Genomic DNA, 13,616 nt, shown 5'->3' with positions numbered 1-13,616 from the left:
CCCTCATGTATAAAGGCCCAAATAGTGTTTTACCAGCAATCTGGGCATCTATTAGCTTAGTCAAGTTGACAGATAAAATTAACAATCACCCCCACATGTAAAAAAGAAAGAAAGAAAGAAATCTACACAGACCTTATATATTTCACAAAATTAACTCAAAATTGATTATTGAACTGAATATTAAATGCAAAACTATAAAACTTCTAGAAGACAACAGAAGTTGTTCCAGGTGATCTTGGGCATGACAATGAGTTTTTAAAATATAATATTAAGAGCACAAAATATAAAAGAAAAATGTATATATTAAACATTGTCAAAATTAAAACCTTTTTCTCTGTGGAGGACAGTGTCAAGAAAGCAAAAAGACAGGCCAAGTAAAAAGAAAGCAAAAAATGAGGAAAGTATTTGCAAAACATATATATAATAAAAAAAATATACATTTAGAACATTAAATACAACTCCTAAAACTCACCAATAAGAAAAACAACCCGATAAAAATTGAGCAAAAGATCTGATAAGACACCTCTCCAAACAAGGTGTGCTGATGTTAAATCAGCATATAGGAAGAACATCTTTGATAAACCCAGCCTAATTCCCTCTTCAGATCGGGAACCATCTCATCACAAAGGCATGAAAAGTTAATTTGTGCTTTACTATAAATTTCTGCGATTTCTAAACTTGCTTGGAACGCCTGCCCATGCCTTGAACTCACCCATGCCTGGTTTTTCCTGACCAGATAACAACCCTCTCTGAAACCTTAGTGGCACCTCATACATTCTGATGTTGGAATCCAAATTTATGCCCTAAGTGTTGAACCATTTAGACCATTAACCTACTACCTGCCTTTGTATTATGCTTGTCAAAATCTTGTTATCTGTAAGTTCTCAAGACAACCCCCTTTTGCAACTTTTTGTTCTATAAAACTGTGCTCCTAGAGAGCTGGGGTATTATCTTCTATTCCCATAGATTTTGGGAGAGGGACAGTCCCAACTGGTCGGAATAACAAGCTTGCTTTAATCTGATTTTAATTTTATTTAAATTGGAGTCGTGGTCTTTTCTTTGCGTTATGGTTTAACATTTTATGTCATTAGGGAATTACAAATTAAAATTATAAGGGATACCAGCATATGCCTATTAAAAATGATACGACTCAAAATACAACATAAAATAGTGGTGAGAATGTGGAGCAACAAGAACTCTCATTCATTGCTGGGGGAATCTGATGTGGCTAGTTTGGAAGACATTTTGGCAGTTTCTTACAAATTTGTTCTCCTTGATATCTACTCAAATGAGTTAAGAACTTATATGTATACAGAACCCTGCACATGAATGTTATTAATAGTTTTATTCATGATTGCTAAAATTTGGAAGTGTGTCCTTTGAAAGAGAAATGTATTAAAAATAAAAACTGGTGCATTGACATAATGGGATATTATTCAGTGATTAAAAAGAAAAGCACTCTCAAGTCACAAGAAGATATGCAGGAAACAAATATATATGGCTAAGTGAAAGGAGCCAGTCTGAAAATGTTACATACTATATGGTTCTAATTATGTGACATTTTGGAAAAGGCAAAACTATAGAGATAGTAGAAAGATCAGTGGTTGTCAGGAGCTCAGGATGAGGGAGGAAGGAATAAATAGGTGAAGCACAGATTTTAAAGGATATTATTTATGAAATACTATCATTCTGGATATATGATATTACCAGTGTACCAAACTCATAGAAATATTAAACACAGAGTGATTATAACAAAAATCATGGACATCAGTTAATAATCATGTATCAATATTGGTTCATCAGTTATAACAAATATACTGTACTATTAGCAAGAATTAATAAATGGGAAACTGAAGGGTGGGAATAGTGTGTAATATCTGTTCAACTTTCCGCAAATATAAAACTACTCTGAAAAAATAAAACCCATTGCTTTAAAAATATAGTGTAAAGAACTATGAAAACTGTGAATAAAAAATATGACATACACTCATTTTAACTATGTAGACATGGTGTTTTGCATAATTTTCTTCCAGGTGTACTTATGGTAAATCAGCATATAGGAAGAACATCTTATGTCATAAGGGAATTACAAATTAAAATTATAAGGGATATCAGCATACACCTATTAAAAATTATATGACTCAAAATACAACATAAAATACTGGAGAGAATGTGGAGCAAGAATAACTTTTTTAAGTAAAAGAAATAAAATATTACAGTTTACATATCCCTTGCCCTGTCCCATTTCTATTTCTCTACTCTCTCCTCAAAGGAAACCATTATTATTTGTGTGCATCATTTCAGTTTCTCTTTTATACTTTTACATTTATATATGTATATGAGCAATTAATCACATTCAAGTGTTTAACAACAGTATATGATTGTACCAAAATACAGCAGTATTTCACATTAAGCATTATCCACCCAGTTGAATGCTTTAAATATCTCTTCATGTTGTTAAACATAGAACTAATCTTTAAATTTTAATATGTTTCAGCTGTTGTACCACATTCTAATGTATAACACATTATTTATCAATTTCTCTATAAATTAATGTTTAAATTATTTTCAATTTTGTGTTACTACAATTAATGCAGCAATGAAAAAAGTTTTTGGCATATACAAAAGAACACCTGTTAAGAGTTTTCTGGGGTATGTACTACAAGTTGGATTGCTGAGTTGCTGGGTATATGTACTCTCCACTGTCTTACTTATCGTCAAATTGCTTGCCAAAGCAAATTTGCATTTCTCTTAATAGTGTATGAGTGCTCTTTTTCTTTTTATTGATATTAAGAACCAAGTCTCAGAGAGGTTAAGGAACATGCTTCAAACCACACCATGAGTCAGAATTAGGAAAAGAACCTGTCCCTAGCACCATGTTGTATAGAGTCTGACTCTCTTGGATGGCTTGGGTGAGTCAAGGGTGCACTGCAATGAGTATCTGGGGTCTCGGTTGGAAATTTGAGACTTGTAGTGTTAGGGTCAATTTCACAGTATCCCTAGAAGGTTCCCTTTATATCAACTGGTATGGAAATAGCCCACAGGGGTATGCGCTGAACTGAAAGGCCCAGTTCTCACTCAAGGAGATAAGGAAGTCTGCTGGACCAGGCGGAATCCCAAACACCTCCTTTCATGAGTTTTCTTATGCCTAGCCTAGTATTAGATCCACAAGGATGGTTCTGGCCTGTCACTTCATTATTTTGTTGATGGTATAATACATTTGTTTGTTTGAATCAATTACTATTTCCATGATTAAAAATGCATAGAAATCAAGATTGGATTTTCTGTAGCACTGATAAAAATGGGGCGTATTTCTGGTTATTAGTCAGAGATAACTTTATAATGTGACAATAGTGTAAACAAATATTTACAATATGATTTGGGTTGGTATATATCTGGCTAAGTGGAGCTAAGCTATTTAAAAAATAAACCTCAAAGTTTCAATGACTTAGGGTAATAAAGGGTTGTTTCTTGGAAAACTGGAAGTAGACTGGTTGTTTCTTTTATTAGTATTGTGCATATTTTAGTGGGATCTGCTATGTACCCAAGGCTGCCAGGGTAAGGGATGAGTGAGGGAGAGAAGACGGGGAGGGGGGGGATGGGGGGAGGAATCACATTGACTTTATCGACACAGCCTCCAAGTGACATGCACCAATTTCACATTTAATGCTGTAGCCAGAACTAAAACTAAAGTTTTAATCCAATTGGAGAAGAGGCTGGGAAAGTGTAGGGAAACGCACACACATATCTGATGAACATTGGTGGTCTCTTTCACACACTGGATTCTTTAAAAAGTTTGTAGGCAATTTCACATTTCAAATTTTAAACAAAAGGGCATAGTTTTATATTACTTTTCTTTAAATATGCGCAAAGGCAACTGTATAGTGAAATTCGTACTAACTTTTTAAGAAACCCTCTTGAACTCTATGTTAAAAACAGCAAAGCATTTACTTAATAGTTGTGAGATCTGGGCAAGTCATTTAACTTCTCTAAACTTGTATTTCAATTGAAAATGGAATAATAATTCCTCACTCAGAGTGTTTCAAAAATTAAATTAGAAATGGCATGTAAAACACTTGACATAATGCCTAATACACAGTGTGTTAATGCAAATTTTTATTATCTTTTATTGGTATTGTGGATATTCTAGTGGGATCTGCTATGTACCCATGATCATCAGAAGTCAGTATATTCTACAGGAAAAGGAGATGTTTGGGCCAAGTTCCCAAAATGAAATGTCTTCTTCTGTTTGTTCTTCACTTTATAGGTCATTGGGGATTTCCCAGGTCATGCCCTCCCTGGAGTCTTCTTCTTTGTCATCGGTCTTTGGTGGAGTACAAAGAGTATTTTGAAGTATGTCTGCAAAAAGCATAAGCAGACCTGCTACCTCGGATCCAAAGCATTATTCCAGCGATTAGAATTTTTGGAGGGAATTGCAGTAGTTACCATGACATTGATTGGTGAGTGGATCATTTATGTGTTCTGTTTCTCCTTCTGGATATTTTCATGTGCCAAGAGAATATTCAACAAAAAGTTAAGAAATTGCTAAAATGAATTTTGTATTCAAAACATCTCTCAATATATATTCTAAATGTATTCTATCTGATATAATTTGTTAGGTGATAATTCGTGTTAATACAAAAGCGTATTTCTTAATGAATTCATCATGGTAGTTCATTTGCCTACTCAGCCAAAGTGAATCTTCTTTATAGAATGGATTGGAGCCTCTGAAATACTTTTAAATGAATTGTTATAAGCCTTGAAAGAACAAGCCCAATCAGAAACCATTTTGGATGCGACACCAAAATAATCAAGCGTTCATGGGAAAGTTTCAATGATAAATTGTTGCTGATCAGCTGTAGAGAGAGTTCAAGGCTGAGGAAGACCTTGCTTCATGCATTCGTCCTTTTTTTTTTTTTTTTTCCTGAATTGGAGGAGGTTAGGGCAGATAGCTTCTAAGAACTTCCCATTGCCCATGAGGATTCCATGAAGTGTTCTGTGTTTCTGGAGTTCACTGCAGTCTCTCCTCTATAAAAGGTAAAACCTCCCATTTTCCCATTAGATTTTTTTTCACAGTTTATTCATGATACAAGGCTTTACTATGACTATCAAATTACAGAGTAACTATTTCCAAATAGAGAGATTTCCTTGCCAAATTCTATAGATTAACAAATAAGGTAGCATCTCTAATGTTAATGTTTGAATAACTGAACTAACTATATGCTCTGTCTGGGCCTTCTCCGTTATCCTTAGTTGGAGAAAAGCTGAACTCTTGAGCATTTTTATTGGGAACCAAGGATAACTCCCTACTTTGTGGCAGCTACCCAAAGATGTAGTATCTAGGAAGAAAGTAATCAGCCTTTATAAGACTGATCTGGTAAATCCGAAACCCTAAATCATTCAGGATTTACTTTGTTAGACAAGAATAGATAGTTGAACTCAAATCATCAGCATTGTAGAACTGAAATAGTTGTTTGATTCATATAATTGTCTGTGACTAAAATTGATCCAAACCAGCATTTGAAGTTTTAAAACAAGGGCAAAGCTCTAGTGCTAAGCTTTTAGGCAACAGTCTAGAGAGAGGAATCATTGTCATAACAGGACATCAGATTGCAATAGTCAATGGGAAAATCCTTCTGCATCTTCATGCAGGCTAGACAAAGCTACAGAGAGGGTTGCTAAAACTGTAATATATTTCTCTACAGGTATAATTGGTCTACAGTTTTTTGCTGGAGGGCCCCACCTGATCATACACAACGAAAGCCCATGGAAACGAGTGCTGCGTTTGCAACACTTGACCCTATATTTCTTCTTTGGACTACTGGGTGTGGCCAGCATCTTATGTTCCACCGTCAGTTCAATTCCAGTCTCCTTAATCAAGTTAATGATGTCAAATGCCTTCTTTGTGGAGTGTAAGAATGAGTATTTTTTTCTAAATCTTTCTCTATTATTGGGCATTTATGGTAATAATTAGTGTAACCTTTTATAATAATACATCTTTGCTGTCTTGGTGCAACTGTGATTGATGGGTATCTTGATGTGATTGTTCGTAATGTATTTTGGTGTCCTATGTAGGTTGCCAAAGACCTTCCTTACTGACTCACTTAGAACTGGGCAAGCATAGTCATTCAAATGTGCTTTATTCATATTTCACATCTGTCTTAAAGAACCACCTACAGTGTTTCATTATCTCTTGGTTGTCCCGGAAATTATTATTTCTACTTTTATGAATGAAAACTGAACTCAGCATAGAGGAGCATAGATATCCTGATATGGGGCAGCAACTCACCACAGAACAGCTTTCACTGTCTACTAACTACCTTTAAAAATATTAATGAAATAAAACTCTGCAATTATGTGATAAGTAGGTCCAAAAATTCAGTCACATAAAAATATGAGGTCCTAATTTTGAGTGGTTATTGAAAAACAATATGTTTTATTCAGTTGTTTTCCCAGTTTACTATGTGGAAAAAGGAGAAAGCAAATGTTCAGGGATTTTTTTTTTATTGCACATGTAAGAAATAGATTGATTACAGAACAACAAAAGTCCCAAATGATTAGAAGTTGGTTACACCCTAACTGCTGCCCTTGCCTCCCACATCTGAAGATGAGGACTTCTGCTTAATCCTCTATAGAACAGGACTGGATGAAAGATGGGTGCCAACAACCAGAAGCGTGGTTCTTGTTCTTTCCAGGTGTTGCTATGTTTGGAACAAACATCTGATGAAAATGACTAAGATGAAGCTGGAATTTGTCCATGGAATGAAAAATGCAGTTAGTTACTATGTCTTGGGAACTTGTCATACCTGGAAGGTCCACCCTTGTGATTTATGGATGTGTTTCTTTCTTCCCTGAGCTGGTTCCTCAGAGCAAGGCTTCAGCTTCAGCCTGCTCTTCTCTGTAGTCACCTTAATTACAGCTCTCTGCCCTATCATATTTATTATTCATCATCTTGTTTAGATGATGCTTTGAAATATAGTTAGTGGAGAATGTCATGGTGTGTTAGAGGACAGAGTAAAGGTTGGGGAAGGGAAAGTATTAGATTTCAAATATTCCATTCTGAGAAGGCAACAATGACTCTGAAAATGCAAGAATGCATTCCTGTGGGAAGCAGTGGGGACATGCTCTTTTGGACAATTGTGTGTGTATAGAAAATTCTATGGGCAGAGAGAGGGAGTGAGACAAGCGGTGGGCAGCATTTGGTTTCATTGACAAAGACAAACTGTTCCCCTCCCTCTGTTAGCTTTTATCTTCTACAACCACACTCATGGCCGGGAAATGCTGGACATCTTTGTGCACCAGCTGCTGGTCCTCGTCAGCTTTTTGACAGGCCTGATGGCCTTCATTGAGTTCCTCACACAGAAAAATATACTTCTGGAACTCCTGCGGTCAAGCTTCGTCCTGCTACAGGGGAGCTGGTTCTGGCAGGTGAGTAAGGGTCTCCAGCTAATCTACCAGACATCTCTGCCTATAACTTCTGTCCTCATTTAATGGGGCATTTTTTTCCTAGACCTCCAGTCACTTCCCTCCACTGTGCTGTCTCTAGTGAAAATGTGGGTCTCTGAGAAGGCAAGTTATTTGGTTGGCACAGCAGCTCTGGTAGAGTTATTGTCAGAGCAGCTGGGCAGGAAGTAGGGTGTGCACCTCTTCCTCACACACATAAATATCTTTTATGTAGGAACTCTGAGCAAATGCTGTTAGTCAAAAGCAGATCCCCATGCTACAGCAAATTACAGCCTAATGGTTACTGAGCTTAGGAACATATGGAAGGCAGGAAATAGGAAACTATTATTTATTGAGTAACAACTATCTATTGGCTACTGTACTGAATTTTTACACACTGTATTTTACTCTGTTTGCACAACAATCTGTAAGTTAGCTGATATCGTGTCAAATTTACCAATAGGAAGATTCAGAGAGACCTGGTTACTTTCTCAGGTTCACACAATATTGGAGCTAAGATATAAATCTGGTTTTGTCTGACCCCAAATCCCAGGCTCTTTCTATTTTATGATGTTCACTCCTTAATCTCAGTGCATTGTTGAAATTTATCATTTCCAATCAGTGCATATATATTTTGTAGAGACTAATAAACCATAATCCAATATACATATGTATATGTAAAGAAAGTCTTGAATGGATGCAAAATGTGTTTTAATTAGGGAAGCCCTCTCAGAAGAGATGTTAAGTTGCCAGAGAGCAGGGACATGACATGATGAAGTTGTTTCAGGGATTTGCACTTCACAGTAAAGAAGCATTGGTAGGTGAGGGGAAGAAAAATAAGGTCAAAACAGGATCTGACATCTGTGGTATTTAAATATGTGAGGGAGTAGAAGGGCTATTGGAGCAGAAGCTGGTAGGGAGGAGCCTAGATTCATGGGTTTTTTTGAAGAAAAATTTTATCAAAAAAATGACAAATGCCCTATAATGTGATAAAATTGATAACTGATAACTTTAACCAGCTAACATACAGAAATTGTCTTGTTAGATTACTTATCATTTACTGGGAAGGTAAACTGGGTAAATAGAATTGCACATAAAACACTGTTATGTACTCTACACCTCTTGATTGGAATGTTTTATTATGTGCATGCATAATAGTTTCAAAAATAAATTTAAAAGAAATGTTTTAGAAAGAGATAACTTGTACCTGAGAAGACACAGTGAGTTCATGACTCAGAGTATCTGATCTGCTGCACAGAAACAACAATGACAGATAAAATATTTTTCAAAAAACTTCTAGAAAATAAAAAAAAAAGAAAAATAATGAATGAAGAAGAAAATTAAAAAAAAAAAAAAACCAAAAACATCTAACTGTGGGTGAGTCAAATGAACAAAAACAGGGCAAGAATCCTTGTGGTCCAGACGCAGAATAGGAACGCACATCAGGAACAGCGATGAGCTCCAGGTCTGCCGGGTTCAGGTTCAGAGCAAACAGTTGTGAGTGTGTTCTGGGATGAAGTCAGGCTCTTGGAACTCTTTAAGTTGTGTTGTTTGTAGAGTCTATATTCTTAATTGTTTTCCTTCGGATTTATCTCTGAATCAGTCTCCTTATATCAGAGAAAACATTTGGCATTTGTTTTTTTTGGATTTGCTAACTTCACTTAGCATTATCTTCTCCAACGCCATGCATTTACCTGCAAATGCCATGATTTTATTCTCTCTTATTGCTGAGTAAAATTCCATTGTGTATATATGCCACATTTTTTTTTATCCATTCATCTACTGAAGGGCATCTAGGTTGGCTCCATAGTTTAGTTATTGTGAATTATGCTGCTATAAACATTGATGTGGCTGTTAAAGTTTTATATTATAATTGTGAATTTGTCAATTTCTTATTTTCAGTTTTTGCTTTGTTGTAAGCTTTTACTTTTCTTTTCCTAGTTTTTTTCTAGTATGTTTCTCATCTCATTTATTTTTAATCTTTTCTATTTTAAAAAAACACATTTACAGCTATGAATTTCCCTCTGTATAGTACTATAACTTCCTGTTTGGGCAATTTTTTTTTTATATTTTTTTATTGGTTGTTCAAAACATTACAAAGCTCATGATATATCATCTTTCATACATTTGACTCAATTGGGTTATGAATTCCCATTTTTACCCCAAATACAAATTGCAGAATCACATCGGCTACACACTCACATTTTTACATAATGGCATATTAGTGACTGTTGTATTCTGCTACCTTTCCTTTCCCCTACTATCCCCCCTCCCCTCCCCTCCCATCATCCCTCTCTACCTCATCTGCTGTTGTTCAATTCTCTCCCTTGTTTGCCCCCCCCTTTCCCCTCACATCCTCTTCTATGTAATTTTGTGTAACATTGAGGGTCTCCTACCATTTCCATATGCTTTCCCTTCTCTCTCCCTTTCTCTCCCCCCACTCGTCTTTGTTTAATGTTATTCTTTTCCTCATGCTCTTCCTCCCTGTTCTGTTCTTAGTTGCTCTCTTTATATCAAAGAAGACATTTGGCATTTGTTTTTTAAGGATTGGCTAGCTTCGCTTAGCATAATCTGCTCTAATGCCATCCATTTCCCTGCAAATTCTATGATTTTGTCATTTTTTAATGCTGCGTAGTACTCCATTGTGTATAGATGCCACATTTTTTTTATCCATTCATCTATTGAAGGGCATCTAGGTTGGTTCCACAGTCTAGCTATTGTGAATTGTGCCGCTATGATCATTGATGTGGCAGTATCCCTATAGTACACTCTTTTAAGATCCTCACGGAATAGTCCGAGGAGGGCGATAGCTGGGTCAAATGGTACAGCTTTCCTGTTTGGGCAATTTTGAATATCGACATTTCCACGTAATTTCCCTTACAACTTATGAGTTATTTAGGATTGCCGTGTGTGTGTGTGTGTGTGTGTGTGTGTGTGTTGTATCAAACTCAGGGCTTTGTGTTTGTTAGGTATGCACCCTACCACTAAGATATACTCCCAGCCCTAGGAGTGCACTTTTAAGTTTCCAAACCCATTCTTTTTATTCATTTCTAATTTAATTTCTCCAGGGTCAGAAATTATGTTTTGAGTCTCATTAAGACTTCCTTTGGGACATAGTCTGATGTCAGTGGTAGTGGATACTCTATGTATTTGAAAAGAAAATATACCTATTCTTTGTTGGGTTCAGAATTCTATATTGTATGAATCAATTTTACATTGCTATAACAAATGCCTGAGATGATCAACCTGTAAAGATAAAGGTTTATTTTGACCTGGGGTTTCTGAAGTTGAAGTCTACAACTTGTTTTGGCCCTGCTGCTTCTAGGGCTGTGGTGAGGCAGTACATCATGATGGAAGCATGTAATGGAGCAAGATCAGTTATCTCATGGTTGGGAAGTGGAAGAGAGACAAAGAAGGAATAGGGGTTCAACAACCCCCCTTGAGGATAAGCCCCTTGGTGACCTAAAGACCTCCTACTAGGTTCTACATCCTAAAGCTTCCACCATCTCCCAATAGCCCCACCCTGGAAGCAAGCCTTTACCACATGGACCTTTGGGGGGCATTTAAGATCCAAATTATAGGGTACATATATTTACTAGATCAATTTATTTAAAGATATTTATATTCAAATAAGAAAAATAGTAAAAGCAAGAGAGAAAACTCAGAGACTTGAAGAATAGAATTATAAAGATAATAGTAAAATTAATCAAAGTAACTAATATTCAGTTAACAATTAATGATTAATTATGTTTAGAATCTGAAGGAATAAGCTGTGTTATATCTCAACTGAGAATAAGTCAGCTTAATCTTGGCTCTTTTGGTAGAGAAATAATATTTTCATGTTTTCCCCAATGCTTTTCCAAGGAAGAGCTACAATGTTAAAGTCTTTTGATTACTTGGAGGTTTTCCCACCTGCCAATAGGTCTAGACAAGTTTCCTGTTTGGTGACCAGCCAAATGATTTTGCAGCTTTAAAGAAGAGTGAATATTTAATACAACACAAACACACACAATGATACGAAGTAATGTAACTTTCCAATTCTTGGATTCCTCTGAAACAAAAATATCTAGAAATGTAGGTAAATTTATTATGTTTTCATGTCTTGTTGGTATGTGTGGTATATATTTATGGCCAAGACTTAAGCTAACAATATTATGTTGTGATTTGCTTTTCACCATATTTTTTCTCTAAGTATGGTCAATACTAAAACATAAACTATATATAGACAGATCAGAGGAAGTACCCACCTGGAATCTTGGAACCCTATGTAAGTAGATGTGAACTGCATGAGACCAGTGTTCAGAGTGGCTAGTTTTTTTAATAACTCATATTTAAACGATTGTATAATCTGCAAACAGGGGAATTTTCTTCCCAGCCTACAAAAAATGGTTTCCTTTCCATACCACACATTACATTTAACATGCTTTCTCAATAACTTGGTCACATCATGCAATTTCAAAACTAAAAAGAAAATCTTTCATGACCCTTAATTCCATGAGTCACATTTTCCCAGTGTCTGTGTGGGAGGATATATCAATAGATCATTTAGTACTTTGTCACTTCCAAGCTTCTCATCCTCCTGACAGCGTGGGGGACAATCTGGGGATGAGGAAGCTGCATCTCTTGTCCTCACTTCTCTCTTCTCTCTACTTGGGACAATGGTTTCCTTTGCTTCTCTTAGCTCTACTAACCCCACTTCCCCTCAGAGATTATTCCCATGACTGCTCAGATTCTGAGTCCAAACTAAAACTCAGACTTGCCTTGCCTTTAAGAAAGACAAAAGTTGAATAACTTTGACACCTTGTCAAAAACCAACTGAGGGGCTCAGGATGTGGCTCAAGTGATAGCGCACTCGCCTGGCATGTGTGAGGCACTGGGTTCGATCCTCAGCACCACATTAAAAAAAGTATAAAGATACTGTGTCCACCTAAAACTAAAAGATAAATATTTCAAAAAAATCAATTGATACATGGATTTAATTGTGGACTTTCAGTTCAGTTTCATTGATTTTTAAGTCTATCATTATGGCAATACCAGAGTTTTGATTACTATAGCTTTATAGGAAGTTTTGAAATCAAAAAGGTGAGTCTTCCCCCTTTGGTTTTCTTTTTTTTAATATTTGTTTAAGTTATAGATGGATGCAATATCTTTATTTCATTTATTCATTTTTATGTGGTGCTGAGGATCGAACCCAGTGCCTCACGTGTGTGAGGCAAGTGCTGTGCCATTGAGCCATAACCCCAGCCCCTGGTTTTCTTTTTTCAAGGTTTTTGTTTTGATTGGTTTTTCTTTTTGTTTTCAGTTATCCTGGATTCCTCGAAATTCCCTGTGAATTTTCAGATCAACTTTTTTATTTATGCAAAAAAGGCCATTGGAATTTTGATAGGGATTGCATTGAATCTGTAGATTGCTTTAGGTGGCATTTCAATCTCAATAGTATGAAGCTTTCCAGTTCATGAATATGAGATAACTTTCATTACTTTAGATCTTTGATTTCTTTCAATGTTGTTGTATAGTTTTTGATGTACAAGTCCTGAACCTCTTTGATTTTTTTTTTTTTTTTGAGGTGATGAGGTTGATCCCAAGGCCTCTTGCATGCTAGGCAAGTGCTCTACCACCAAATTACTTCCCCAGGCATGTGACTCCTTGATTAAAGTTATTCCTAAGCATCCTACTCTTTTTCAGTGCTATTGTAAGGGTAATAGTTTTCTTAATTTCATTTTGGGGTTGTTCATTGTGTGTAAAAATACAACTATTTTTGTATGTTGATTTTGTATTTGCAAAACTCATTTATTAGCTTTAATTGTTTTTTTTTTTTGGGGGGGGGTAGGTTCTTTGGGATTTCCTATACATGATAGTATGTCATTTGTAAATATGGATAGTTTTACTTCTTCCTTTCCAAAAAATATCTTCTGTTTATTTTTCTTATCTAATTGCTCAGATTGGAATTTTTTAGTAAAATGATGACTAGAAGTGATGAAAGCAGACAACTTTGTATTATTCCTGATCTTAGGTGGAAAGTATTTGGTTTTTCACCATTGAGTATAATCTGTGGGCATTTATTTATTTTAAAGCCTTTTTGCACTCTAATCTTGAAATAGCATTATGAAACTGTACAATATAGAAGCCTAGGACATTCTGAAAGACCACCCATCCTCAAAGATGATCTCTGT

The 13,616-nt window shown here is 35.8% G+C and overlaps 1 protein-coding gene across 1 annotated transcript in view; it reads left to right on the top strand.

Moving 5' to 3' along the window:
- Nucleotides 1–13,616, top strand: part of LOC124099998 (transmembrane protein 45A) — a 43,361-nt gene that overhangs the window by 23,999 nt on the left and 5,746 nt on the right. Inside the window, exons 3-5 of the mRNA XM_046455318.2 lie at nt 4,268–4,460; nt 5,706–5,912; nt 7,244–7,428. Coding sequence (XP_046311274.1) covers nt 4,268–4,460; nt 5,706–5,912; nt 7,244–7,428 — 585 coding nt within the window. The remainder of the gene's footprint in view (nt 1–4,267; nt 4,461–5,705; nt 5,913–7,243; nt 7,429–13,616) is intronic.

This window comes from Marmota monax, unplaced genomic scaffold, assembly GCF_021218885.2.
Source record: "Marmota monax isolate L192 unplaced genomic scaffold, Marmota_monax_Labrador192_F-V1.1 WCK01_AAM20220418_F8-fsc00053, whole genome shotgun sequence".
Classification (NCBI taxonomy): domain Eukaryota; kingdom Metazoa; phylum Chordata; class Mammalia; order Rodentia; family Sciuridae; genus Marmota; species Marmota monax.
The sequence above is the reverse complement of the archived record's forward strand: the minus strand, read 5'-3'. Positions and strand labels throughout refer to the sequence as shown.